Consider the following 27,637-nt stretch of genomic DNA (forward strand, 5'->3'; position numbering starts at 1 on the left):
GCGGCCTGTCACCCCCCCCCCCGCCCCGCCCCCTGCTGACCCTCTGCTGGCGCCATCTCCCCACCCCACCCCCGAGGGGCCTTCTTGCCAGCCTGTCAGTCCCCTGGTGTCCACGACGCGGGAACGCCCCCAAGCCCCGCACTGGTGACCCCCCTCCCCACCCCCTATCAGGAGAAGATGGAGCTCCGCTCTGCGTCCATCCACCTCTTCGGGCATCTCAACAAGGCCTGCCAGGGGCGCTGTGAGGACGTGTTCCTGGAGCAGGTGGTAGGGGGGCTGGTGCCCCTGCTGCTGCACCTGCGGGACCCCCAAGGCCCCGTGACCAGCGTGAGTGGGCCGCCGGGAAGGGCGGGCCGGCCTGGCTCTGGGGTGGGGGCTCAGCGTGCTGTCCCGCAGGCCTGCAGGTTTGCGCTGCGCATGTGCGGCCCCAACCTGCAGTGTGACGAGCTGGCGGCCGCCCTCCAGAAGCACCTGCAGGAGGGGCGGGGCCTGCACTTCGGGGAGTTCCTCAACACCACCTGCAAGCTCCTGGTGAGGGGGTGGTGAGGCGGGGAGGGGGGGAGGCACGGGCGGGGGCGGGACTCAGGGCCCCCCCCCCCCCCGCTGCCCCCACTCCCGCAGATGCACCACTTCCCCGAGCTGCTGGGCCGCCTGGTGAGCACCGGCCTCTTCTACTTCAAGAGCAGCTGGGAGGACATCCGCGCTGCTGCCCCCATGCTCACGGGTGAGCCCCGCCCCCGTGCGCGGCCCCGCCCCCAGCCCGGCCTTCCCTGACTCCCCCCCCACTGCCCCCCAGGGTTCCTGGTGCTGCACGTCGAGCCGGAGCTGCGGCCACAGGTGGACCTGGAGCAGCTGACTGCAGGTGAGCTGGTCAGGCCCCCACCCCCACCCCCACCCCCACCCTGTTGGCCTGCACGGGGCCTCACTGACCTGTGGGCACCAAGGGGGACTAAGTGATTTTCCTGGATTTCAAGGATTTTTCCCCTGTCACTGGTGACCTCATCGTCTCTAGTAATTCACGGAAACTTCTTAACTGTTCCAAAAGAGCTTAAAAAACACTAAAAAAGGAAAAACTATCTTTCCGTTGGCTCCCAGGCGCTCCCGGCAGAGGCCTGTCTTAGGAGAGTGGTGGGCGGGTGGCCCCCGCGGGGTGGGGGTGCACCATGAGGGTCCTGGCCCCCCCAGGCTCGGTGGACAGGGAAGGGGAGGGTCTAGCCTGGCGGAGGCCCGCGGGCCGGGTGTTCCTGGGGGGCCTGGCGGACCCCTGGCAGCGGCTCCCTGCCCCTAGCGCTCCAGCTCCTCCTCAAGGACCCGGCCCCCCTGGTGCGCATGAAGGCTGCAGAGACTCTGGGCCGCCTGGTGAAGTTCGCCTGAGGCCCCCCCGCAGCGCCACCCATCACCCCTGCGAGCAGTCACCACGGGTCTGGGCCGAACCCCCCCCCCCCCCCAGCCCCACGGCACTCCCTGCCCTAGGAGCAAGGGGCTGAACACCTGCCCTTCTGGAGGGGGCCGCCGGAGGCCAAGCGCGGGCCAGGGAGCAAGTGGTTGTACCCCCCCTTCCCAATAAAGCCACTGGCTCCTCAGGCGGCGTGGGAGTGTGAGGTCACAGCCTCTCCTTGTGGGACGGGCAGCGGGTCGGGAACCCCGAATCAAGGTTGCACCACCGGTCGGGGGGAACACGTGTATTGAGGGTCGCCCGCACAGCCCTGCGCCCTGTGGAGGCGGCCCGGCTCTAGGTGAAGAGGCGCACGGTGCCATCGGCCCCGGAGGAGAAGATCCAGGGCTGGGTGGGGTGGAAGGCCACATCCAGGACCCCCAGGTCTCGGGTCAGCGTGTGCCCCCGCAGCACCTTCACAGGCACCAGCAGCGGGTTCTGCAGCAGGTCGCTGGAGGGGGGAGGGGAGGGGCTCAAGAGCATGAACCCCCCCCAGCACCACCACCCCCACCCCAGGCAGGCCGTGGGCCGCACTCACTTATACACCATCCCGTGGCAGACGATGACACTCCCGTCATCCGAGCCAGAGGCGAAGAGTGGGTACCGGGTGTGGAAGGCCACGGCCCTGAGGGCCTTCCGGTGATGCCTGTGGTGCAGGGGTGGGTGGGTGAGGGCAGGGCGGGGCGGGGGGGAGGGGGGCAGGGTCCCCACCCCTGGTGCCCGCTCTCACCGCAGCACCCTGTAGGGCTCACAGGAGAGGTCCAGGTCAAACCACACAAGCTTGCTGTCGTAGCTGCCGCAGATGATGTTGTCCCCTGGAGGCAGATGGGGTGGTGGGACCTGCGGCGCGCACGCACACCCTCACTCCCTCCCGGCCCCCTCCTCACCCCCCTGCCCCCCCAGCCCTCACCTGCAGGGTGCACCGCCAGGCTGGACACCCACTTGCAGTTGGGTCTCAGCTTCTTGGTGAGCTCCTGGCGCAGCAGGTGGTAGACACGGACGCTGCGCTGCGAAGCCACGAGCAGGAAGGGCCGCACGGGGTGGAAGGCCACCCGCTGCACCTGCCCGTGGCTCCGGCGGAAGGGGCTCTGGCTGCGGCGCCGGCTCAGCTGGTGGATGAGCACCTGTGTGTGGCCCGCGGCGGCCAGCACCACGGCCATGTAGTCCCCGCGCCCATGCCAGATCACCTGCGTCACCGGCTGCGGGAGGCAACACCGGCTCAGCGGGAGTGTCCGTCTGTCCCCCCACCCCAGCCTACACCACTCCCCCCCGCAAACCCCCACACCTTCCCGTGGCAGATGCGCAGCCGCAGGCCCTCCCGCCGCTCCTCCTCGGAGGCCTCCAGCCAGCGGGCAGGCTGCTCGGCGGGCTCCTCGGGGGCGACGAAGGCACTCAGCAGCTGATCCGTGCCGCCCACCGCCAGCCGGTCCCCCAGGGCTGGGTTCAGGAGCAGCACCGAGTCCTCTCTGCAGACGGGAGTGAGCGGCGGGCTGTCAGGCTCAGGTCTGTGCCCGCTGCCCCGGCGCCCCCTGCGCCTTGCACTTACACGGCCACGGCCACGAGGCAGATGGTGGGGTGAGGGTTCCAGGCAATACTCCTCACCACGCCCCCCACGGGCACGGTCCTCATGCAGCGGGCAGTGGCCACCTCCCAGAGCCGCACCGAGCCATCGTCAGAGCCTGGGTACAGCAAACAAGGCCCTCACCGCCTGGCCGTCGCCCCCGTCCCCACAAGCCAGCAACGTCCCTGCCGCAGGCTCACCTGAAGCCAGCCACTGGCCCTCTGGGGAGACACTAAGGCAGCGAATGAGGTCACTGTGACCCTTGTAGACCTACAGAGAAGGAGCAGTGAGGCCACGGACCCCTCCCCGGCGCTCCCCCTCCCCCGTCCCCGTCCCCCCCCCCCCCCCCCCCCCCCCCCCCCCCCCCCCCCCCCCCCCCGCCACGTACCAGGGCCTGGCAGGTGGGGAAAGGCTGCAGGTCCCGCGGCTGCGGCAGTTTTGGGATGAGGTCTTCCGGGTCCACGTTCACCTGGGATAGGAGAGCATGAGGTCACCCCGCCCCAGCTCCCGCGCCCCCACCCAGGCGCCCCACCACCCCGCACACACCCTCATCTTGCGCTGCCGAGGGCACAGGTAGAGGTCGAGGCAGCGCTCGAAGCGTTCCTGGATGAAGCGGCCATAGGCCGGCACGGCCCGCAGGCTGGGGAACTTGCGTGGCAAAAAGTTGAGCTTCCTCTCCCCCGGCTCCTGCTGCTCCCACGCCAGGCGCTATGGACACAGGGGTGAGCCGGGAGCTCGCGCCCCAACAGGCCCGCCCGTTCCTGCCACCCGCGCGAGGCCCACCTCCTCCTCGCTGGGCAGGTACTCGGGAGGCGGGTTGTAGGACTCCGCGTGGCCGGGCAGGGCCAGCTTGGGGGCGGGCACGTGCATCTTGTGTCGGCCCAGCACTGCGTCAGGGTCCTCCTGCGCCCAGAGGTCGTAGAAGCTGGGGCTGTGCTCCCGCGGCCGGCGAGGCTGGATCCAGCCCATCTTGATGGCGTGCACCATGCGGGAGACCTGCGGGCGCAGAGCGGGTCAGTGTGGGCCGCATGCGGGAACTCTGGGAACTCTGGACGGCGACTGCGCCTACCTTCTCCTTCTCCACCAGGGACGGGATGAAGCTGCGCTTGTCAGCAGGTCGGTTGGTCACCGGGTGGATCATCAGGTCCCCACTGAAGAAGTCCACAGCCGGCTGCGGGCACAAGCAGGGACATGTGGGCCGTGACCCTGCAACCAACCCCGGACGCCCAGGGCGAGGCGCTGCCACCTACCTCGTAGGGATCGAAGCTCACGTCCCCAAACTGGCCCCTCTGCAGCCGCCGAACCAGGGCCACCTGCTCATCAGTCAGCCGCACGTCATGCCCCGTCATCCGGTCTTGCACCGTGCGCCTGGGGACCCAGTCAGAGCTGGCACCTAGCACCCAGCACCTAGCACCTCCGCCCCGCACCCAGGCCCCGCGCCCAGGCCCTGCCCCAGCCTCCTCACCAGTAATCAGGGTTGTCCATTTTGTCCAGAAACTGGTCCAGCTCGTCACGGGTGCGCAGGGGCTTGTAGATGCGCCTGCCGTCCAGGTCATAGCCCACGTGGGGGAAGTTGTCGTACCACTCCAGGGGCACATTGCCCACCGTGTTCCGGATGTCCTGGGCGGCAGGCCAGTGTGTCAGCATTGGGCACCCACCATGCCCACCCCTTCCTTCAAGCTCCCCAAGAGTCACAGGCAAGGGTGGGGGAGTGAGAGCAAAGGGATGGGCCTCAAGGCTGGTGGGGCAGTCCCCAGGCACCCCGACACATGTCCTCTCCCTGGGGTGTGACGTGGCACGGCGGCTGGTGCTGTCCCCCATCCCCCCACAACTGGCCCTCAGAGGCGCCGGAGCTGTACCTTCACATTTTCCACTGAAGTGGTGCCAACCCCAGAGCCTCCCCCCTGGATTCCTTGGCCAGGACTCTGGGCAGCCACAGACAAGGGTGACCTCATCGCCCATGGGCTCCCTCCCCTGGTGGGGGCCTTAGGCAAAAACGGGTAGCCGCAAGCAGGGACGCAGCGAAGACCCCGCCAAGCCAGTCCAAGGGGAGGTAGGAGCCACTGTGTCGTGCCCGGCAGGCACTCGACCCCCCCAGCCCTCCCTGCTCCTGCCCCCCACCCTAGAGCAGCCACATTCCTGGACACACATTCCTGGTCGAGGCCCCTGCCAGCCACCACCCTCCCTCCGCCCAGCGCGGAGACTGCTGCCCAGGCGGCCGCTTCCTGAATGGTGGCCACAGGGGGAGGGGCCCCGAGGCCGCCGAGCGCAGCAGGGAGCCGAGGGCCCCTCGCAGGAGCGCAGGACCCCCTGGCGCTGCCCCTCTGCACCTGCCCGCCCCAGCCCTGCCAACTCTCGCCCTCCCAGCAAGCCCGCCCTTCAGGCACGCCCCCCGTGCCCCGGCCCTTCCTTCTCTGCCTGGGATGGGGGGCCTGATTCCCGTCCACGCGGCCACCCCTAAACCACAGACAGACCCCAGAGCCTGCAGCGAGGGGACGGGGAGGGTCTCCGAGGCAGAGGGCACAGCCTGTGTGGGACCTGGAGCGTGCGGCCGCCGCGGGGAGGCCATGCCCCCAGGGCCCCCATACACACACACGGGGGTCGGGGGCGGCCTTGGGGGGGGGGTGAGCCCCAGCCCCGGGGTGCTCTGCGCCCCTCCGCACCCCGCCTGGCACGGGAGGCCCGAGTGTGCACAGGAGCGAGGCCGACAGACAAACAGGGTGTGGCCAGGCACCGCGGCCAGGGCATCTGAGTTAAGCGGCGGCAGCAGGAGGAGAGGACCTGCCTGGGTCGCGCCCGCCTGACCCTCCCCTCGGCGCTGCGGCGGGGGCGGGAGGGGGCTGCGGGGCCGGCGTCCCCCCAGGGCCTGCCCCCCCAGCCCGGGCCGCGAGATGCCCCGGGCCCCTTCGTCGTGGCGCGAGGCGGCAGAGGGACGAGGGCCCCTGCTCCCTGCGGCCTCCGGGGCCGGGAGGCGGGGAGGAGGGCGGGCCGGCGCGGGGGAGGGGCCGCCGCCACTATAAAGGCCCGTCCCGCGGCCCCGCTACAGCCCGGGACGCACACGTGCGCGCGGCGCCGCAGCCGCCACCGCGGGCCACCGAGACCCGCGCCTCCCCGGCCCGGGCGGCCGCGCGGCCGGCGACATGCGCGGCGCGAGGCGGAGCTGACGGCGGGTGCAGTGTCCCTCGCCATGCTGCGCTCCGCGCCGCCGGGCCGCTACCTGTACCCCGAGGTGAGCGCGCTGTCGGAGGACGAGGACCGGGGCAGCGAGAGCTCCGGCTCCGACGAGAAGCCCTGCCGCGTGCACGCCGCGCGCTGCGGCCTCCAGGGCGCCCGGAGGCGGGCCGGGGGCAGGCGGGCGGGGGGCGGCGCCGCGGGGCCCGGGGGGCGGCCGGGCAGGGAGCCCCGGCAGCGACACACGGCCAATGCGCGCGAGCGGGACCGCACCAACAGCGTGAACACGGCCTTCACGGCGCTGCGCACGCTCATCCCCACGGAGCCCGCCGACCGCAAGCTCTCCAAGATCGAGACACTGCGCCTGGCGTCCAGCTACATCTCGCACCTGGGCAACGTGCTGCTCGTGGGCGAGGCCTGCGGCGACGGGCAGCCGTGCCACTCTGGGCCCTTCTTCCACGCTGCGCGTCCTGGCAGCCCCCCGCCGCCGCCCCCACCGCCCCCCGCCCGCGACGGCGAGAACGCGCAGCCCAAACAGATCTGTACCTTCTGCCTCAGCAACCAGAGAAAGTTGGTGAGTGTCGCCCAGGCATGCACGCATCATGCACGGTCCGGGCCACCCTGGCCACCCACACCTGCCGGGCAGGGCCCCGGCCCCCCGCCCCCGCACCTGCCAGCCCCAGGCCAGGGAGGGAGGAGGCTGCCGCGCAGCAGCCAGGCCCGGCCCTACTGGGCCCGCTCCCCCCTCGGGTCCTCAGGGACCCGTGGACCGAAGGGGGCCACCCAGGACCAGCTGGGAGGCCAGGGGGCAGGGAGACCCCAAGCGGGAAGAGGCTGGGGGACCGGGCCAGGCCTGGTGCAGACGGCTCTGGGCCCCCCCCCACCGTGTCCCCGAAGGAACGGGACCCCCGGCCCAGGCCTGAGGCTCCCCAGGCACCTGCCAGCCCTCCTCCGGGCCCGGCCCGTGCCCTGGGGCTGCCCACTCACACCCGGGTGCGCCTGTGGGGCCCGCCGGTGGGGTGGTGGGGGCTGGGGAGAAGGCCACGTCGCGGGAGTGCCGGCCGGCTGTGATTTACAGCTCCTGCCGGGCTTGGTGGCACCGGAAAAGCAGGGTGAGCAGGAGAAAATGCGGCGCGGCTTTTCCCGATCCCCATTTCCTCTCCAGACAGCACGCGGGAGCTCCTGGGGCCTGAACATCTGGGAAATTTAATTTTACAATTTCGACCGTGCAGCAGTGTACTCTCCTCCCCAAACTGCATGGGGAAGCCGGGGTGAGCGTGGAAGGGGTGTGTTCAGCACCCGCCAGCTGAGACAGCACCCAGCGGGGAGGCCCAAGGTGCGGGCTGGCGCGGTCGGAGCCCAGGCCCTGACACTGCCCCCTCCCTCCGCAGAGCAAGGACCGAGACAGAAAGACGACGATTCGGAGTTAGAGGCGACGCCGCCGGGCTACCCACAGAGCCCATGTGGACCTGACTCGGGCACAGGCCTCCTGGGAGGGCGCCCACCTGGCCGGCCCCGCCTCTGGCGACGGGGGGCCGGCGGACAGACAAGCAGCGACAGGACTCTGCACTGGCCCAACGGGCCGGGCCCACTGGAACCTTCCGTGCTGGCTTCCTACCTGGGGTTTCTTCTGGCCACTACGTGCTGGTATCTTGTGTCTTTGATATGATAATATAAAGTCTGGAAACTTTGTATAATTAAAAACAAAACAGTATCGTCCAAGCGTGGAGCACACTGTCCTCTTGAGCGGTTCAGGACCCGGCCTGAGCCCAGCAGCCCCTGGGGCGCGGTCTCCCGGCTGCGTCCTCCCATCTCCGGGTCTCCTGGGCCAGCAGCACCAGCTCTCAGGGAAGCCTCCGCCCTCCAGGGCCTAGGCCACCCCTCCCAGGCCTGAGGCAGAGTGACGCACCTCCCGGCCTGGGGGCTGAAGGAGACCAGTGAGGGACAGGAGGGCAAAGGAAGGACAGAGGAAGGCCCCTGCCACACAGCAAGGGACCGAGCAGTCCGGCCTCCACCCCAGAGGCCCGCGTGGCACCCAGGCATCCCTGAAGGGGCGAGGAGGGCAGAGCGTGCAGCACCATCATGCCAAGCCTCGGGGCCTCAGTGTTTGTGCAGAGACCCAAGAAGTGGAAACCCCGGGGGAGGCTGAGTGAGGGGCCCGGCTTGGCACAGCAAGTTTCCAAGCTTGGTGGGCCTAAGAGTGCAGGCCACACGGCAGCCCCCCACATGCACCCCTGGGTGCCCACCCTGGGCCCCCAAACAGGGCTCTGGGTCTCACCTCCGCTGAGGTGCCCTGGCTCCCCCACCCCTTCGAGCTGGAAGACAGGACCTACCTGACCCCTGCCCCCCCCCCCCCGCCACTCAGCCCCTTGCAGCACCGCTCACGTGGACAGAACCCTGGCTGCCGACCGCTGTGCCCCACCCAGCTCCCCCAAAGGCCCCACCTGCTCGTGAGGAGGGCAGTTCCAGGCCCTCTCCCCGAGCTGTGCACAGCTGGCTGACCATTAAAATCCTGCAGGTGACAATTACGGTTTAGTGGCTTGAGCTCTGCTGGTACAGCAGAGAAGAAAGGCGGTGGGGGGTGGGGGGGCCACACTAAGTGAGCCCCCACCCCCGTGGGCCAGCAGCCTGACTTCCGGCCAGACTGGGCAGGGAATGGCCGAGGGCGCCAGGTGCCGGCCCTGGGCCCTCCCAGTCCTCAGCCTGGGATCAGGGGCCCCACTGTCACGCCCTCCTGGGCCCCCAGGGAGAGGCCAGGTGCTGAGCCCACGTGGGCACCCCGACAGGGCAGGGCCAGAGCTGCCCCCCTCCTCTGCACAGAGGAGCTCTGGGGAACTGCGGAGCAGGAAGCGGTGGTGTAATTTTGGAGGAAACTCTCAAAGCCAGAGCCATTAAGGGCCAGAGGGGGGGCCGCGTCCAACGTGATAGAAATATAACAGGATAAAAAGTCGCCACGGCAGGTTCCATTCAGAGGGAAACCCAACCCCAAATTTCCTTTCCCTAATCCTGCAGGAGCCTCCAGCTGGCCAGAGGAAGGGGGGAGAGGGCAAGCCCCTGCCCCGCCCGCCTGCCCCGAGAGGTGGGGGTCCAGATGGAGGCTGAAAGAGGCCCGGGGGAAGGTGTCCGGGGAGGCAGGTGCACCCCAGGACCTGCGCCCACCTCCTTGCCTCACCGGGCACCAGGGGACATTCTGTGGGGAGGGTCTGTGGCCCACCCACCCCTCACCTGGGAGAATCCATCTGCACACCTGAGCCCGGGTGGGGGATGCAAACCTCCATGGCGAAGCCCCCCAAGATGCCGAGCACCCGAGTGGGCACCCACCTTGTGGTCACAGAGCCGCTCGGCAGGTGACAAAGGCAGAATGGGGAACAGCTAACATGCAAGGCCTGAGAAGACTGTGAGGAAGGGGCAGCCCTGGGAGTCCCGGGACTGAGGAGGCGTCAGAAGGGCCCTGGCGGGGGTTCTGTGAATGTGGGGGCTGGCAGGAGGGGATAGGCTGCTTGGAGGTCCCCTGGGACCTAGCCCGTTGGGGCATGGTGCGCACGGACCAAGTTCTCCGCTGCCGGGCCTGTGACTCCCAGTAGTGGCTGCAGCTTGGCCGACTCAGGCCTGGGCAGCAGGCCCGGTGCTCCCTGAGCTGCTCCGGTAGCAGCAGCACGGCTGCGAGGGCCTGGCCCGCCAGCCAGCAGGAGGGAGCGGAGGGGGCGGGGGAGGAGCACTCCGTCACCCTTCACTGCTCCAGAAATTCAAACCAGACTGGGGGTGGCGGGCGGCCTGAGCCTGGCGGCCCCACTGGAGTCCACCGGGCTCCTCACGGCCGCTGGGTTGGGGGTGGCAGGTGCTCCCTGCCCATGCGGGCCCTGCTTCCTCCCCAGCACGCTGGCCTCGCCTTCCAGGGGGATGGACAAAGACCTGGGGCTCCCCAGTGCGAGCGCAGTGCAGCCCCAGAGGCAGCTGGAAAGGCGGGGCCCGGCCCGCGCCCTGGGCCGGCAGCCGCCTCTGCGGGCCAAGCTGGGCTGGAAACACTCTGATCGGCCCCGGCTGTCAGCTCCCTGTCCCCGGCCCGGGAATGAGCTGCTGGCGGCACCACATGATTCATCACCAGTCCCGCGCCCGCAGGCCAGCCGGCCCCCACCCTGCTCGGCACCTGTGGGCTGCCAGGAAGCACATGTGACCCCGCGAGGGCAAGCACCCACCGACCCCTCCAGGTCAGGTACGGAGCTTAGAGACGCAGGCAGAGGACACAGACGCCCCCCTCCCCGCTCTCCTGGGGGGCCGCAGTGCCCCAAGGACAAGCCAGGGGATGAGGCCAGCAGGGGTCCCCACCCCCCAGACTGCACCGGACATAGGCAGCGAGCAACAACTGGCTGATGTGTCGGCTGGGATTTTTCCGCTCTCGATGAGCCCCTCCCCTCCCCCTCCCCAAAGTGGCTGCAGCTGTCAGGACCGCAGATTGGAACTGCAGGTACGGAGCTGGCCCGCTGCCCACCTCCCTCCCGTGTCTGTCTGCGAGAGAGGAAGCCGGCCCACCTCTGGAATCCTTCACTCTCTCCTCGTTCTGCCTCTCCCACCTGTCCCCTGGGAGCGTGGGGTCAGCCGCCCTCGCTCAGGCGCTCTCTTTTCCCTGGCCCCTCTCCGATTACAATGCCGGCAGTGTTCGCGCAGCTCCCCCTGCACGAAGCTCCCGCCTGTCTCGGAGCGCCACTCGGCCTTCCTGAGCTCGGCCTCTCCTCGCTCCTCCGCGGCGTTTAATCTCTGTCAGGAGTTCCGGGCCCGGAGGAGGCTGGGCCGCGTGCCCCAGGCTCACCTGCTGCATCTGAACCCACAGAAGGTTCCAGGAGGATGAGTCCTGGTTCACAGACCAAAGGGGAGAAAGCCAGGTCCTGCTTGGCCTCTTCCCATGGCAAAAGCCAAAGCCGGGTGGGGGACCCCAGCAGGGGACAGGGCCATGGGCCAGCTGGCTGAGCCAGGGGGCCAGGTGGGGCACTCAAGGCTATCTTCCCAAACCTCCTCCATCAGACCGCCGCTTCTGTCTGCGAAGTCAGGTAGCAGGACACTTCTGCAGAAGGCGACCCAGACACTGCCCCTCCATCTGTGTGTCCCCCTTGGAAGTGCCACCAGCCAGTCCCACCCGAGGCATCACACGTGTCCCTCCATGGGGATGGGGAGAGCACGGCCAGGCTGCCCCAGCTCCCAGGTCCTCAGATCCCCCAGGGCCCCCGCCCACCCGCCCATCTCCAGGGGCTGGCCAGGGTGCAGTGCGCATTCCCACATGGGGCCCCTTGACTCTTGGCCACCTACAGGCAGGGGCTCCCAGAAACCCTTCTGGAGTGCAGGGTGTGCGCACAGGCCCACATCCCTGCTGCGCGGTGGAGACCTGCCATGGTGGAGACCTGCCGTGAGACCCATGCTTCCAACAGAGCCGCTGAGCTTCCTGCTGGGCCTGGCCCCAGGGCTGCACACCTGCCCCAGCAGCGCTCCACAAGCTCACTCCGCAGGGCTCCCGCCAGCCCCCGGCCCGTCCTTGGCGCAGGTGCTATTCCTCACCCACCGTTCCCAAGAACTTGCCCTCCCCAGGCGGCCCTGCAGCTGCGGAGGAGCAGCCCTGGCCCCAGCCCCAGGGCAAACCCTCTTCCTCACGAGGCCCCGTCCCACCCACCTGCCTGCCTGGGTTCCTACTGCCAAGGAGACTGGCTCCAAGTGGGCACACGGCAGCAGGCTGGGGCCTCCACCACCCACGTGCCCCAGTAACGGGGGGACGTGGCTCCGAGTCGGGTCTTCCCTTCACCTGCTGGCGGCCACGTGGCCCCGGCCCCGAGACCCTGCTCTGTCCCGAGACCCTGCTCTGTCCCGTAGGAGGGAGCTGCTTCCAGTGCGGCGCACCCCCTGCAACCGCTGCCGCCAGAGCCAGGGGCACCCCCACCTCTCATGGCCCGGAGCTCCAGCGGGCACAGGGCGGGGGAGGGCGGGCCTCGGGGCCCAAGCGCGTGGCCCAGCCAGAACTGGAGGGAAGGCCCGCGGGGCGCTGCGGTCAAGGGGGGCACGCCCACTGCACAGCGGCCACCTGCGAGGCCTGGGTCAGGCCGGCGGGAGGGACAGGCTCGCGGGCCGCGGGGGCGTCAGGCCCACACGAGCAGGCCGGGCGCCCGGCGCTCCCCACAAACAGCCCGAAACCTGAGCCGCTGCTCCCGCTGCCAGCAGCGACGCAAGCGCTCAGGCGGGGCGGGGCGGCCGAGGGGCCGGAGGAGCGGAGGCGCGGGAGGCCGCCAGGCTGGAGGCAGCTGCCGGTTCAGTAGCTGGGAGAGGCCATTAACGGCCGTTTGGCGAGAGAGCAGAGGGATCGCGGGCTCCGCACAGACAGGCCTGGGCCGTCCCGGCGGGCCCGGTTACAGCGCAGCCAGGCCGAGGAGCCGCCAGCGCTGCGCCCCGCCCCCACCCGGGCCTGGCCCGTGGGCGGGGGGGGGGGGGGGGGGGGGAGCAGGGGGGGACAACACACGGGGTGCCTCCCAGCCCTGCGACCAGAGTTCATGGCCACCCCTCACCTCTCACCTACTGCCAGCCTCAGTTTCTCCCAGCTGCTGGAAACAAAGGAGGGCCCGGGCTGCAGAGGCCGCCAGCGCCCACCCCCCGCCCCACCTCCCCGGGGTCCGGCGGCTGGATGAGATCACGTCTGTGAGGTGCCGGTGCCGTGGGAGAGAAGTGAGGTGGACATCGCGGGGGTGGGGTGCACACGGCCTGCAGTGGCCGGGCTCCCCCCACTGCAGGACCCCCGCCAGGCCCAGCAGCACATCCTGGGGACCAGGGCCCCCATGGAGCTCGGGACGTGAATCTGGGGACTGAGGAAGGCCGATGTTTGGGAGCAGGAGCCCGACAATCCCAGTCTACATCTGGGGTGGGGCCCCCCCAAGAGACCAGCAGTCCAGAAGCTCCAGCCTCCCCCAGGCCTCAGATGCAGAGGCGGGGAGGGGGAAGGGGGCAAGAGGGCCCGGGGGCACCTCCATCCCACCCCGGGGCCTGCCCAGCCACAGCCTCCACAAAGGTTCGCTGCCCCGGGAGCACCAACCCCACCAGGACACCTCTGCTGCTGGCCAGAGCCTCAGTGGGGTCCAGACCCCACCTGCCACCTCCGAGGACCCTGGGAGAAGGGGATGCCCCGACGGCACGGGCGTTCCCACACCATGGCCTCTGGGGGCCCTGAGCCCCACGCTGCGCAGCAGGTACCCCACGGCCCCCCACCTCTGTCCGAGCCCACCCCTGCCCATCAGGGTGGACGACGCGGTGCCCATGTGCTGCTCGGGGAGGGAAGCATCTGCCGGGCCTGGCGCAGCCCCTGAAAGATGAGCTGTGCCGCCCCCTCGAGCCGGTGGCTGCGCTGGCAGAAGCGGGGGGCGGCAGCAGGGCCCCCCTGTCACTCACACATATGGGATAGTCATTGCCAGAGGAAGCAGCCCCCGCAGCCCCACGCGGCCGCCGGCGGGAGGAGCCTCCCTGTGGGCAGCCCGGCCCCTCCCCCGCCTCTGCACTCCATTTACAACCATCATCGATTTCTCAAAATACCAAATATAAAAAAGTAGCCGACAGGATGTGGCTGCCGACAGCCAGAGCCCCTGGGAGGGGGGAGACAGGCAGGGAGCCGCACTGCGCTGCCCCCCTCCCCGTGCGCGCCCGCTGCTCCGGCCAGGAAACCAATTTATTTTGTTTTGTCTCTGTTCTCTGAACGCACAGAGACCAGATCGGGCCGGCGGCCAAGGCTCCTGCAGCCGCTGCCAAGAGAGCGCGAGCGTGGGGGTGGAGGCCGGACAGGGGAGGGGGCGCGGGCCTCCCCAGGCCCCGGGACGCCCCTGACAGGCAGCAGGAAGAGCCCTGGAGGACCGCTGTCCCCGCGAGCCCGGCACCAAAGCTGGCCTCCTCCAGCCCCATGGCCCGCGCCCAAGGAGCCGCACCCGGGGGGGCGCGCATCCTGCCAGTGACCGGGGCACACCTGGGAGGGGACAGGCAGGAGGAGACGGGCCCTCGGGGCTCAGAGCACCCCGGCTTCCAGCCCTCCCCAGCCAGGCAAGCTCCGGAGCCGAGACACAGGGCATGGCCCACACGCCAGGGCCTCTGGAGGCCACCTGGGGCCCTCGCGCCCACCCCCATGCTGTCTCCTCAGGCCATAAACCTGAAGGGGCCCCCGGGTCAGTCCACACCTCGAGGACACCAGCGAGGGGAGGGGCAATACCCAGAGGCCACCCCTCCCCTGCACGAGGCTGCCCTTGTCACTGGGGCCTGTCACCCCCAGCTGAGATGGAAGCTGGCCCTGCCCCAGCCTCTCTGTGCCCACCGAGCAGGAGCACAGCCTCCACGGAGCACCTGGGGGTCCACCGTGTCACGTCCACCCCACTCCCTTCCCCAGCGATGACACACACTCCAGCAGACATGTGTCCCCAACCCCTACATCGAAATCGCCCTTCCAGCGCGGAGCGCGGCCCCTCACGGCGGCCTGACTCCTCCCTGCCTGGTGCAGCAAGCCCACCTGGGGAAGGCCCCCCACCCCTCGTGGAAGAGGCGAGCCCCACCTCCTCGTCAGAGCTGTCCACCGCATACTCTTCACAGCCCTGCGCTCTCGCCACCTCTGTGCTGGGGCTCGGGGTCGCAGCCTGCAGGAGAGAAGGGGACAACGGTTATGTCGGCACAGTGACACCCTCCGACCTCGGCGGGAGCCCACCCCGTGCTCCCCCAGCCCCTCCTGGAGCGTGGAGGCTCAGGAAGACCAAATTGTCCCTCTCGCCGAAGCTGAGGCCAAGGTTCCCGCGACCCTCAATCTCTCAGCAGCTCCAACCTGGCCCCGGGCCTTAGACAAGACCAGGGACACCCCGGGTCTACGTGGGCCTTGCCGCCCCCACCTGGGGTGCTCTGTCAAGGGCCAGGCCCACCACTATGTTCCAGCTCCAAGGAAGGAGCCTGGGGAGGGTTGACACCTGCGCCAGACGGGAACAGGTTGGCAACAAAGCCACCCGCTCAGGGCCCAGCCACCCCTGCACCCTTTAACGAAAAAACCGGCTGCAGGGTCCTGGCCCAACGGCCCATACCCAGTGCCGCCAGGCCCCGGAGAGCCCAGGGTCAGGGAGCAGAATGGGGGTGGCCGCTTAGTGGCAGCCAGTTAGGGCAGGGCAGGGGGTACCACACGTGACCCAGCCCCTCTGGAGAGCAGCGTGTGGCACCTGCTGTCGGCCACCACCGTGGGCCCGCTGCCAGCCTCTCCCCAAGGCGGCCACAGGCCCGGAGAGGCACCCGACCTGCAGAGTGCCCCCGCCCTACACACCGTGTCCCCCGGGTCAGTGAGTGGGTGCCCTGAACATTCACACCCAAACCTGGAAAACAGATTCTTCCCTCACAGGGTGGGGGAATCGGGTGTCCCGGAACCAGAACTGATGGGGAAAACAGCCCCTACCTCTCACTCCTGGGCGCAGTAAAGTACTCGGGAGCAGGAGCCCCTGAGCGAGGCACCCCCGCCAGAGCCCCACTCCCCCTGACCGGGCAGGAGCCAAAGGCCTGTGAGGTGGCTCTTCCTCCCGCCTGTTTTTTCCCTCAATGTAGGGAGGGTGGGAGACTAAGTTTTTTTCCAGGCCAGGAACAAGGCGGGATTGGGTTTCCATGTCTCCCCAACCCCCGCTCCCCATGCTGCAGGCACTGTGGGAGCCCTGCCCACCGAAAGTGGGTCAGCACAGCCTGATGGGTGCAGGGTGTGGGTAGGGGGCCATGAGACCAAGCCCCAAGCTCCCCTCCAGCCTCGCCCACCGCAGCTCCCATTGCACATGGTGGCCCAGGCGGGTGGGGGTGGGGGGGTCCCCAGTGCCAGCCAGCCTCCCACCAGCTGCCCGCAGCACCAGCCACGGAGCCCCAGGGGCCCAGGGGCCCTGCCCCTCAGGCCGCAGTCACAGGGTCCCAGCAGGCAGTCACGGTCCCGGGGCCCCCATCCGCCCCCATCGCCCCAAGCTGGGTTGGCCCAGGAGCCAGAGACGGCAGGCCCCCCGGAAGGCGGGCGCACCCCAGCGGCGGGGTGCAGGTCCCCACACAGCGGGCCGCCCACCGAGTGCCGCGCAGGGGGCATGGTGGCCACCAGGTGGCAGCAGAGCACGGCCCGCTCGGGACCGGGGTTGGGACACCTTGGCTTCGGTACCGTACCCGCATTTTAAAACACGGAGAAGTTACGGGGCGCCTGGAAGGCTCAGTGGAGGCTCTGGGTGAGAGCCCGGGTCCTGGGATGGAGCCCCGGGGTGGGGGTGGGGGTCCCCGCTCAGCAGGGAGCTCCTCCCTCTCCCTCTGCCCCTCCCGTGGCCCCTGGGGCGCGCTCTCTCAAACATAAAATCTTGAAGAAAAATAAAAACAAAAACAAGGAAAACTTAAAAAGATCGTGAAACACAGAAGAACGCTGAGCAGGGACCGGCCCCCCCAGCCCAGACCCTGGTCCTCAGGCACAGAGTCTCCGCGGTCTGCAGGACACACACCGCCCCCCCCCTGCCCCTGCAGCGCACCCCCAGATGCCCCCGGACAAGCAGGGCTCTGCAGACCCGAGGCGCAGACCAGGGGCCCCCGACCGGCTGCCCCGGGGGCCAAGGAGGCGAGAACAGGGGCACACGGCCCACAGCACGAGGGCGGGCGAGCAGCTGGCAGCAGGCTGGGAGCCTCGGGGTGGGCAACAGCAGCACCAGGGCCCAGGCCAGGCCCGTCCCCCAGCCCAGCTCAGGTCCTCGGGGAGCACACCCTTGCTTCTCTGCCCACCCCCAAGGCCAGAACCCACCGTGAGGACCAGGGGAGGCCCCGAGGGGGTTCCGGCTGCCTAAATCGCATCTTGTGACAACTGCTACAGAGCCTGTGGTCCCCAGCTGCAGACCCAGCCTGCCACACCCCACCGCCTCTGCCACCGGGCTCGGGGCGCACAGGGGACCCTGACAGCCCCGCAGCGGCGCAGACCAGCGGCGGCCAGGCCGACTTGGCTCCCTGCACAGCCTCCCTTGGGTCAGGCTCGCCCTCGAGAGGGTTCTGGGGAGGCTCAGAGGCACCAAAGGAAGGGCAGCCTCCATACCCTGAAGGTCAACGGGAGATGCGCCAGGCTCGTGTGGCCCAGGCACCTGGACACTCGTTCTCAGGGACCTGGGGGGTGGCCCGCGGTGGTGCTGAGCCCGACACAGCAGCGCTCTGTGCACAGGGCACCCCTACCAAGGAGCGCGGGCAGAGGGCAAGGGAAGTGCAGCTCCTAAAGCATACACAGCACCAGAGCCTGGAGGCCACAGATCTGGAGGCCACAGACAACACCTCAGGCACAAGGAAGGCGACTGGGGAGCAGGGTCCCTCCCAGGAGCCAGAGCAGGAGCTGGCCCCATACCAGGTAAGGCTGCTAACACCCGGCCGATTTAGGAACACCAGAGAGCACTGGATCCCCCGAGCTACCCGCTTCCCCATTCACAACAGAAACGCCAGCACTGTGTGCGAACGAGGCACCGGCACCAGGCCTGATTCAGACGAGGCCCCTCGGCTGGGCATGGCAAAGGGATAAAGTTCAGGAGGTGCATTTTGTACACAGTGGGGAGATTAGGGCTGTTTTATTAGTTCTTTTTAAAGATTTATTTATTTGAACACCTGAGTGGCTTAGTGGCTGAGTGTCTGCCTTTGGCTCAGGTCCTCGGATTGAGTCCCCCATCAGGCTTCCTGCATGGAGCCTGCTTCTCCCTCTGTCTATGCCTCGGCCCCTCTGTCTGTCTCTCTCAGGAGTAAATGCATACAATCTTCAAAAAATAAAGATTTACTTGAGGGGGAGCATGGGGGAGTGGGGTGAGAGAGGGGCAGAAGGGGAGAGTCTTAAGCACAGTCAGAGCAGAGTGGGGACCCCAAGGCTCCATCTCACGACCCTGAGATCACGACCTGAGCCGAAACCAAGAGTTGGGATGCTCGAGCGATAGAGGCCCCCAGGCGCCCTGAGACTGTGGCTGTTTGAAACTATGGCTGGAAATCTTTGTCCTCCCATTGAGGGACAGAGTCTATGTGCCCCCTCCCCAAATCCAGGTGGGCTTATGGCTGGCTCATCTGTCTAAGGAAAGCAGCCCAGACCCACGATGTGTGAATTCTGAGTCGAGACCATAAGACCTTCCCGCTGTGCCCTCGGGGACCTTAGGTAAGCAGATCCAGACAGGCAGGCACAGATGCCCAGCAAGTGCCAGCTGTCCAGGTGTCCCTATGGACACATGTGTGAAGAGACCCCAGCTGTTCTTCCTTAGGACCCTCACCTGAGCCCCAAAACATAGGGCATGATGAGTGAGGAGTGTCCTAGAGCAGAACGCTGGAGGGCACAGGGAAGGCTGACACGCTCCAATCGTGCAGCCCCGTTCTCGGGTGGCAGCCGGCTGGGGGTGCTGTGGGATACCCCCAACCCCACTGACCACGTCGCCGCAGACACGACACCTCACCCTGCCTGAACTCTGATCCCCAGAAATGAGCCTGCCATAAAACGGCTGTTTGATGCTCCGAGCCCTGGGAGGGATCCCGCAAGAGCTGCCTGCCTCCCCCACGGGGCCGACCCCCCCCCAGCCGCTGGCTCACTCCTGGGCTCTCTGGTTGGGGGGCCAGGCACTTCCGGCTGAGGTGAGCTCCATAACCAGCTGCTGTGAATCAGTCAGGGCACCCCCACCCCACTCCAGCAGGGCCCATGCCTGGACCCCTGCACGGCAGCACGGCCACGGCCTGGGCCCCAGACTCAGGGCATGCTGCCCAACCTCCCGGCAGGCCCTCCGCCGCCGTCCCCAGAGCCATGCTGAGATCCAGGCAGGCCCCTCTGCCCGTGGGTTTTCAGTATGGACCGCACAGAACTCTTCCCAAGATACCTGGGCGTGATCCCTAGGTCTGCAGTACGTTCCTGGGCGGGGGAGCAGACCGCTGAACGGCCACGGGAACTTCCGAACAACAGAAAACAAGATAGGAAAAAACCCCTATAAGAAGGACCGACGTAGGGATCCCTGGGTGGCGCAGCGGTTTGGCATCTGCCTTTGGCCCAGGGCGCGATCCTGGAGACCCGGGATCGAGTCCCACTTCGGGCTCCCGGTGCATGGAGTTGCTTCTCCCTGTGTCTCTGCGCCTCTCTCTCTCTCTCTCTCTCTCTCTCTCTCTCTCTCTCTCCCCCCCCCCTTTTGTGACTATCATAAATAAATAAAAATTTAAAAAAAAAAAAAAGAAGAAGGACCGACGTAGACACAAGCGGGAAAGGCAGAACCAAACAAGCACCGAAGGGGAGAAGTTGGTTTTCAGCACACAACTCCGCTCCACTGAGGAACCGAGGAGCATGACGACCTCGCCCCTCCGGGGGCTGCAGGTGCCCTTTGGAGGATGAAGGGAAGCGACGGCCCTCCTGCCCGGAGAGGCCCCACCGAGCGGGAGGCCAGGGCCTGGGACAGGTGGCTGGGCGTGCTGGGACGGGGGAGCCTCGGGACAGCACCCCCACGGCCCTCAGGGTGACCGGGTGGCCAGTCCTGAGGGGACCTGGAGACAGCTCTGCTACGCAGTCCCCGGGAGACGCCGCAGTCACGGCGGAGGAGCTCCGCGGGTCCCACACCCAACACTGCACGCTCCAAACAAGCGAATCTGCCGGGTGCAAGCAACCCGAGGCCATGGACCCCCCTGCAAACACAGGGCCCCGAGGCAAAGCCCCCGAGAAGGACGGGGGCCCCGGGCCACGGCCCGGACCCTACCCTCACGCACCGACCAGCCCCCCGCGATACACGGTGCCCTTCCTCCCCTGAGCTCCTCCAGCCCCTGCCAGTGGCACCCTGACTCCCGCCGCCATCCCGGCCCCCAGAAGCAAGGAGCTCATTCCCATTAAGCTGCGAAGCATGGGGCTCCTGTCACACAACACCTAAGTGTCTGGTAAGCGACAAACAGCACCTGGCGCCCTCGCGCGCAGGACCAGCACACGCACAGCTGCTCCAGCCTGGGAAGCCGACCAAAGGGCCTCCGAGACAGACGTCAGCCGAGGGCGAGGAACAAAGGGGGTCAGGAGGAAGCTCCCTTGCCGCCTCCTCCCTCCCCATCAGGACCTGCCGGCCCTCTCCCAGGGGCCAGGGCACATGCTGGGCAGGCCCGGGGAAGAAGCGGGGAAGGAGGGCAGGGCTGGGGAGGGGCTGTGGGCCCAGCAGGGCACAGAGGCTCGAGTTCAGCAGCGGCCAAGGCCAAGGGTCCAAGCGGCCTCCTCCGACTCACAAAGTGCAGGCCGCACAACCCGACCCCCAGCGCGCGATAGCTTTCTCGATGCAATCCTCACAGGAACACAGGAAACGATGCCTCGCTACTCATATAAGAAAAAGTCACAAGGCAACAACAAGAAGCTACACTTCCCGTTTATCAGAGGGGGAAAATGAAGCCTTTTACCCACACACGGTCTCCGGAGGGATGGCAAACAGGTGCGTGAGGGGCTGTCATGTGGGCAAAGCGGCACGCTTTCCTTCCACTAAAAACGCACTGACCTTTGATCCAGGGCTGCTTCTCGGAAGGCATCCCAAGACTCGCCTACACAAGCGAGGGGACTGACGCAGCACTGCCCACCCTCCGAGGGGCGAGGGCGGCCCTCAGAGCCAGAGCAGCAGAAGGCAAGTAGGAAGCAGTCGGGAGTGGCACACGCAGGAGCCGGGGCATGCAAACACCCTCGAAAGACCCAAGGACAGGGAGCAGGGGCAGGCGGAGTGGGAGGGACGGGGAGCTCCTGAGCCATCAGGTGCTGTGTTCCTGTGATGCTCGTCACGTACTCCCTCACAACAGTTAAAAAGAAAGTGGTAGACATGTCTGAATCCTCTCCAAAGTCCCTAGAGGGAACGGAGAGGGAGGAGCTCACGTACAGTGGCGCCCAGGGCAGCCCAGCACCACCAGGAGTGGGCTCTGGCCCCTGCGGACGAGCCTGGGCATCTTGGCCACAGAGCCCCATCTCCTCCCGCGGGGAAAGGAGGACACTCAGGGCAGTCTCCACAGGACGTGCATGTGATCAGCTGGCCATCCACTCCCAGCCGTGGATGGTTTCAGCAGGACGCTCACAGCCCGTCTGGGAAGGCAGACACACCTGGCCCCCTTGGCTCCCAGGGCAGGGCCCCCTGACAGTCCTGCGGGCACAGGAAGGCAGACGGACGGGTTGCTGAGCTGATTAGAGTGCTGGGCCGGGGCGTGGCCCTGCAGTCAGAAAAGCTGGGAGAACCCCACCAGCAATGGGCACCTCAGGCTGTGTCCTGGCCATCTCCATCTCCATCTCCGCCTGCGGGCTGGTGGGGCAGGATGCCCTCAGGCACCCGCAGCACAGTGGTCGAGCCAGCAGGTGGTTGCCTGCCCATCCTTGGAAGTGGTGAAGCCTTGACACAGGATAAGGGGACTGAATGTGGAAGAGCGACGGGAGCACACAGTGTTAGAGGTCGGTGGACGGCCCCGTGGCGTGGTGGCTGTCAGCGGTCTGGTAAGAACCGGGCCCGGCAAGGAGGCAAGGAGTAGGAGTAGCCGGGCTTTTCTGTGGCCACAGAAGCCCAAGGGTCTCCAGGAAAACGTCACTTTGCCTTGCAGAAGTAGCTCACCTAAGGCCGCTAATTACAAGACCGTACAGGTGGCCTTGGCCAGGAGCCCAAGAACTCTTGGGACTCGCTGTTAAAACGCTGGAACAGCTGGCGAGCGCAGGAGCAGAAGCCGCAGTCCCTGCTGGGGTGGATCCACAAAACCGGCAGTGGCAGCGAGACACCAATCCTAGAAGCGGCTCAACAGAAGGGGGCCATGCGTTGATGGCCCACCCCAGTGGCAGAGCATCCTGACGGGGACACGTGATGACCCACCGGCTGCAACAGGCAAAGGTCAGCCAGCAGACCCCCAAGAAGACCTTGACCCGGTGGAACCCCCAACGTGGTAGGAAGGTTCTACTTGCAGGCGCTGCTGGACAGGCTCCGGGCGGCCGAACGCAGGCCCAACCAGTGCCCACCAACACAAAGCTCCCGGACCCCCCAAGCAGCCATGACCGTGGGAAGACAGGAGAACGGGAAGTGGGGACTGGCTGCTGGTTAGAAACAGGGCCCAGACCATCCAAAGAGTGAGTGTGAGCAGAAGACGTTGGGGAGAGTCCAGCTCCACCAGTCGGATGGGTAGGGATGGCTTCCGAGAACAGGTGGAAAAAGGAGAGATGGGAAGAGTTCTAGGAAGGACTTTGAACACCCCCCCTTCAGGCCTAGAGAAATTCACAGGACGACAACCACGAGACGTGCTTTAGGGCCCCTCCAACAGGGGCCGCCCGTGCCCCTCATACAAGTACGACAAAGCCAGAGATGCGAACCCCCAGGCCGGGGTGGCTGCCCAGGATGGTAAGTGGAAGCCAGAACCCCTAATGACTTGTGGGGCTCACGTCCAGGATGACCCCCAGGGGACAGGGATGGCCCTCAGAGCCCGGGCATGGGATGGGAGGAAGGGACGCCTCCCCCAAGAGGAGATGAGGAGGGTGAAGTCCTGACGCTGCCCCAGCACAGCACACACTGGAGGGGCCCTGGTCCTGGCTTCAAGTTGAGGGACAGGGGTCAGGCTGCTGCAGAGCCAGGTGCAGCCTCTCCACCCTCAGAGGACTGCCCCCCACCTTCTGGAAAAGGGAGGGCATTTACTCTCTGCTGTGCTGTGGCTTCAGTCCCTGCCCAACGAGCGAGCAAGCAGACCCAAGAACGTGGTACTGCAGAGAAACCCGAGCTTCGCTAGCAGGAACCCGAGGAAGAAGCGGGTGGACGAGCGCGGAGGGATAGAGCACGGGCACACCAGGATGAGCGCCCCTCCCACCAGACTCCATGGAACAGCCTCTTGAAACAGTTGCACATGTTACCTAGCTAAGAGAACTTAAATAGAAATTTTTTTAAAGGGAGGGGTGCAGGGAAAGAAAGAATATCCTAAGCAGGCTGCACACCCAGCACAGAGCCCAATGTGGGGCTCCATCTCACAACCTTGAGATCATAACCTGAGCCAAAATCAAGAGACACACACTTGACTGTACCACTCAGGGGCCTCAGGTAGAACTTCTTAAGGTTTTTTATTTATTTGAGAAAGAGACAGAGATGTTGACAAAGATTGAGAGAGAGCACGAGCAACGAGGAGAGGGAGAAGCAGACACCTCGCTGAGCAGGGAGCCTGATGTGGGGCTCCATACCAGGACCCTGGGATCACAGCCCGAGCCGAAGACAGTGCTTCACCAACTGAGCCACCCAGGCGCCCCCAGATAGAAGATTTTTATTTAAAAAAGTAATTTAGGACAGCCCGGGTGGCTCAGCAGTTCCGTGCCGCCTTCAGCCCGGGGCATGATCCTGGAGATCGGGGATCGAGTCCCACGTCAGGCTCCCTGCATGGAGCCTGCTTCTCCCTCTGTCTGTGTCTCTGCCTGTCTCTGTGTGTGCCGCTCATGAATCAATAAATAAAATCTTAAAAAAAAAAAAAAAAGTAATTTAAAAATTTTTTTAAAGTAGGCTCCATGCCCAATGCAGGGCTTAAAACTCATGACCCCAAGATCAAGAGTAGCATGTTTTACCTAGCAAGTCAGCCAGCTGCCCCCCGCCAAATTATTTAATTTTTAAAGATTATTTTTAGGGACGCTTGGGTGGCTCAGTTGGTTGAACATCTGACTCTTGAATTCAGCTCAGGTCCTAATCTCAGGGTACTGGGATCAAGCCCTGTATCAGGTTCCCTGCTCAGCGGGAAGTCTGTTTAAGATTCTCTCTCTCCTTCTCTCTCTGCCCCTCCCACTCATGCACAAGCATGCGTTCTCTCTCTCTCAAAAATTAACTAATTAATCTAAAAATTATTTTTAAAATTTTATTTATAAAAAACAATAAAAACCCCTTTTTAAAATAAAAAAATCAGGGGTGCCTGGGTGGCTCAGTAGGTTGAGTCTGACTCTTGATTGTGATTCGGGTCTTGATCTCACAGGTGTGGAGCCTAATTTACTAAATAAATAAATAGATGTGTGGATCCTTAATTCTAAGAGGAGGAGAAAAGACATGGAAAGATGATTGAGGGGCAGTCTGGGTGGCTCAGCGGTTGAGCGTCCACCTTCAGCCCAGGTCGTGACCCCGGGGTCCCAGGATCGAGTCCCACGTCAGGCTCCCTGCAGGGAGCCTGCTTCTCCCTCTGCCTGCGTCTCTGCCTCTCTGTGTGTCTCTCATGAATACATAAAATTAAAAAAAAAAAAAAAAGGAAAAATGATTGAACTATTAGCCGTGGTCACCAAGTAGAACAAGAGTAATGAGAACTTTAACTCTTTACACTAAGTAGTCTCGAGAAAAGGCTTAATTTTTGTCAAGGAACTTGTATTTTTTTTTTTTTGAAGATTTTATTTATTCATGAGAGACACAGAGAGAGAGAGAGAGAGAGAGAGAGAGAGAGAAAGGCAGAGACACAGGCAGAGGGAGAAGCAGGCTCCACGCAGGGAGCCCGACCTAGGACTCGAACCCAGGACCCCAGGATCACGCCCTGGGCCCAAGGCAGGTGCTAAATCACTGAGCCACCCAGGGATCCTCCGAACATGTATTTTAAAATGTTGTATTTTAAAAAGTTAAAAAAAAAAAAAGGAGGAAAAACAGTTGCTCATCATCCTACAAACCGGTCAGTACACTTCACACACCATCCAATGTGCACGCCGGCATCATGGTTAAAGCCTGAATGGGGTAGCTTTAAATATCACTTTAAATCCTTTCTTCTTAGGAAACAATCAAACAAGCTTGGCTTTTTGGTTTCTATTACGGGAGTGCATTTCCGTATGACTCAAGGTATTAACACCAGACCCACCGAGAATACCAATAGTTATAAACTACTCTCTCAAACGTTCCAAATAACAAATATTGTATTTTAGTTAAACCAAGCTTTTCTCTCATTTTTCTCACTTCACGGCAAAGTGCACCCTTCCCCATCATCCCAGGGTCACGTACAGCGCCAAAGCCTCAAGCAGTGAGGTTCCCTGGGATCAGGCTCGGGTGTTGGGGTCTCCTGCGTGTCCCGAGAGCTCCCCCCAGCCCCACCCCGGGCCTTGCCCCCAGGAGGTCCGGCCTGCGACTGAGTCTAGCCAAGTGGGCTGAGGGCCATGGAGAGGGGACTTCAGAATCACCTGAAGAGGAAGCCCAGGCATGTGGGATTTTTGGAGTTCCTGAGAACAGAACACGTAACTGTGTTTGAAAAACAACACCCAAGAGCTCAGAGCAAGCCAGCTCTAAGCAAGTGTTCTTCATGGCCCCAAATGTGCCCACGGGTGCATCGTGGTCCTTGGGGTTCCCCAGGAAACTTGGGAGAAGGGCACAGTGCGGGGACAGCCCCTCAGAGAGCCTAACACCTGGCGGTCACTTTCTTTTGTGAAAGAAAAGGCTCCTCACTCACTCACCTGCTGCCCAGCGGTCTTCTCCGGCCCACCGTGGCCCTCATCACTGCTGACCTCCTCCTCTTCCTCGGCCGGGTCATCCTCACTACTGTCGCTGCCGGAATCTTCCAGGCCTGAGAACACACTCTCTTCGCTTTCAGACAGGCCAGAATCGCTGCCCTCCTGGAGGCTGGGAGCAGGGGCACCGGCGAGAGAGGACTGCAAGGAGCACAGTAGTGATGACAGCCAGACCCCCAGGCCGCCTGCCACCCAGCAGGCACCCTGCTGACCCAAGGCTCTGTATGGCCAGCCTCCAAGGCCACAGTCCTCAGGTCGCAAGCCTCTACCTCCAGCACCCGGGTGGAGCCTTCCCCACTGCCCGTCCGCCTCCACTGGCAGCACGGCCGCCTGCCCTTGGAAGGAACGTTTAACTTCCCGCATCTCACAAGGGAGGGACTTCTCAAGGACACCTCTTTCTTAAGAGTTCAGTTCCCATCACATAACCACCCTGGGCTCTCCATCCTCCACACCCCATGCTGGCAAACTTCAGAGCTATGAGGGCACGAGGGCAGAGACGGGACCAGCAGAGACAGGACCATACAGGGGCTTGTATCCCTGAAACAGGAGCCCCCGTATCCAACTAGACTGAAATCAACATTGAGGTAAGTTGTCAAAGTGGGTTGAATGGTGACAAAAATGATCCAAGTTTTACTTAAAGACACGTAGAGAGCTACTCCCCCGCTCCTGGGTGAGGCCCAGCTCCTGAGCAGAGCTCTGCTTCAGATGCCATCTCATCCTAAGTCTCCAGGACACGCTGGGGGAACCTGTCCCTGCCTTTTAAAAACTAAGAACTTGTAGCCTCTAGGAAGCATGTGAGCACAGAATCCTGGCTGTCACTCCTCAACAGTCCACAGCTCTCACCCAGGGAGGCAGCCTGGAACCGCGTTAGAAGTCTTTCCTAGAACAGCTTTCACAGAAACGACTCTGATTTCAGCTCAATCACACTGCGCATCTCTGATACTTAGCTACACAACTACAACAGCAAATAAAAGCACAACAGACCATGCGGGGAGGAAGCCACCCCGTGTGGCAGAGTCACCTGGGCACGGAGCCACCTGCCACAGGCGGCACCCGAGGGAGGGGGACCCCTGGGGGAGGGGGACACCCGGGGAGGGGGGCCCCAGGGGGAGGGGGACATCAGGGGGAGGGGGACACCTGGGGGAAGGACACCTGGGGGAGGGGGGACATCGGGGGAGGGGACACCCGGGGACACCAGGGGACGGGGTACACCAGGGGGCGGGGAGACACCCGGGAGAGGGACGCCCAGGGGGAGAGACACCCAGGGGACACTGGGGGAGAGGGACACCCGGGGGACACTGGGGGGAGGGGGACGCCCGGGGGAGGGACTACCCGGGGTACACTGAGGGAGGGGGACGCGGCGCGGAGCCGCACGTGCTCCCGGGACTCTGGACCCGGACGGACTGACAGCCCCCGCAGGCCACGCGTCCAGCGCCGGGAGCCCGGCCTCCACGGCGCCCTACGCGTACGGAACACGGCTGACGCGCTGCAGCGCCTCAATACGTCGACCCCCCGGAGGCCGCCCGCCCCCCGCCCCACCGCCGCGGACGCGCAGGACCCGGAGCCCTTCTTCCTCCCGATCCCGGGCCCGCCGCGCGCCGTGGGCCGACTCGCCACCACGTGCGGCCCCGGGCCCCGCCGCCCGAGCCCCGCCGCCCGGGCCCGCTCCCGCGTCACCTCCTCTGGCTCCGGCGCCGCCTCGGGCCCCCCCGGCCGCTTCCCGGGTCGAGCCCCCGTCGCCGCCGCCGCACCGCCCGCGCCCCGAGCGCCCGCCATGCTGCCCAGCCGGTCACGACCCGCACCGCCACTTCCGGCAGCGCGGGCCGCGTGGGGCTGGGGGCGGGGTCTGCGGGGGCGAGGGGCGGGGCCGGCCCCTCCCCTCCCGGCCTGACGGTGGGGCGGGGCCAGCACGCGCAGGCGCGCGGCGGTCGGAGACGGGGCGGGGCCGGCGTGCGCGCGCCAGGGTGACGCGAACGGGCGGCGCCGGCGGGAGCGCGCGCGTCGCAAGATGGCGGCGGCCATGCTA

At 65.7% G+C, this 27,637-nt stretch overlaps 3 protein-coding genes across 12 annotated transcripts in view; 2 read left to right on the forward strand and 1 right to left on the reverse strand.

The window, feature by feature from the left end:
* The window catches only part of MROH1 (maestro heat like repeat family member 1), a 67,745-nt gene extending 66,155 nt beyond the window's left edge, over positions 1-1,590 (forward strand). For 6 of the 9 annotated variants that reach the window (XM_038555803.1, XM_038555808.1, XM_038555805.1 and 3 more), the window contains 4 exons: positions 172-531; positions 622-724; positions 797-862; positions 1,289-1,590. In XM_038555803.1, the coding sequence (XP_038411731.1) occupies positions 172-531; positions 622-724; positions 797-862; positions 1,289-1,374 (615 nt within the window). In that variant the 3' untranslated portion in view covers positions 1,375-1,590. Of the gene's footprint in view, positions 1-171; positions 532-621; positions 725-796; positions 863-1,288 lie in introns of those variants that run through there. The other 3 variants (XM_038555806.1, XM_038555807.1, XR_005368924.1) reach the window with 3 other exon arrangements.
* Positions 1,591-1,667: 77 nt separating this feature from the next.
* On the reverse strand, positions 1,668-27,408 carry BOP1 (BOP1 ribosomal biogenesis factor). Of its 2 annotated transcripts, XM_038555816.1 has the most exons (16): positions 27,289-27,408; positions 25,558-25,752; positions 14,726-14,806; positions 4,462-4,616; positions 4,247-4,364; positions 4,066-4,167; positions 3,780-3,992; positions 3,543-3,704; positions 3,385-3,465; positions 3,197-3,266; positions 2,982-3,114; positions 2,721-2,901; positions 2,346-2,634; positions 2,166-2,250; positions 1,974-2,081; positions 1,668-1,886 (listed from the first exon to the last, which is right to left on the reverse strand). In XM_038555816.1, exons 1-16 carry the CDS (start codon positions 27,385-27,387, stop codon positions 1,733-1,735), a joined length of 2,226 nt encoding a protein of 741 aa, XP_038411744.1. In that variant the 5' UTR covers positions 27,388-27,408; the 3' UTR covers positions 1,668-1,732. The 2 variants fall into 2 exon arrangements, with proteins under 2 accessions (XP_038411744.1, XP_038411743.1); XM_038555815.1 differs by lacking the exon at positions 27,289-27,408 and having other exon boundaries at positions 25,558-26,696.
* On the forward strand, positions 4,722-7,889 carry SCX (scleraxis bHLH transcription factor). Its single transcript, XM_038556333.1, has 7 exons — positions 4,722-4,733; positions 4,987-5,049; positions 5,123-5,362; positions 5,755-6,741; positions 7,246-7,279; positions 7,400-7,438; positions 7,559-7,889. Exons 1-7 carry the CDS (start codon positions 4,722-4,724, stop codon positions 7,834-7,836), a joined length of 1,653 nt encoding a protein of 550 aa, XP_038412261.1. The 3' UTR covers positions 7,837-7,889.
* Positions 27,409-27,637: the final 229 nt, after the last annotated feature.

Source organism: Canis lupus, chromosome 13 (genome assembly GCF_011100685.1).
Source record: "Canis lupus familiaris isolate Mischka breed German Shepherd chromosome 13, alternate assembly UU_Cfam_GSD_1.0, whole genome shotgun sequence".
Taxonomy (NCBI): Eukaryota; Metazoa; Chordata; class Mammalia; order Carnivora; family Canidae; genus Canis; species Canis lupus.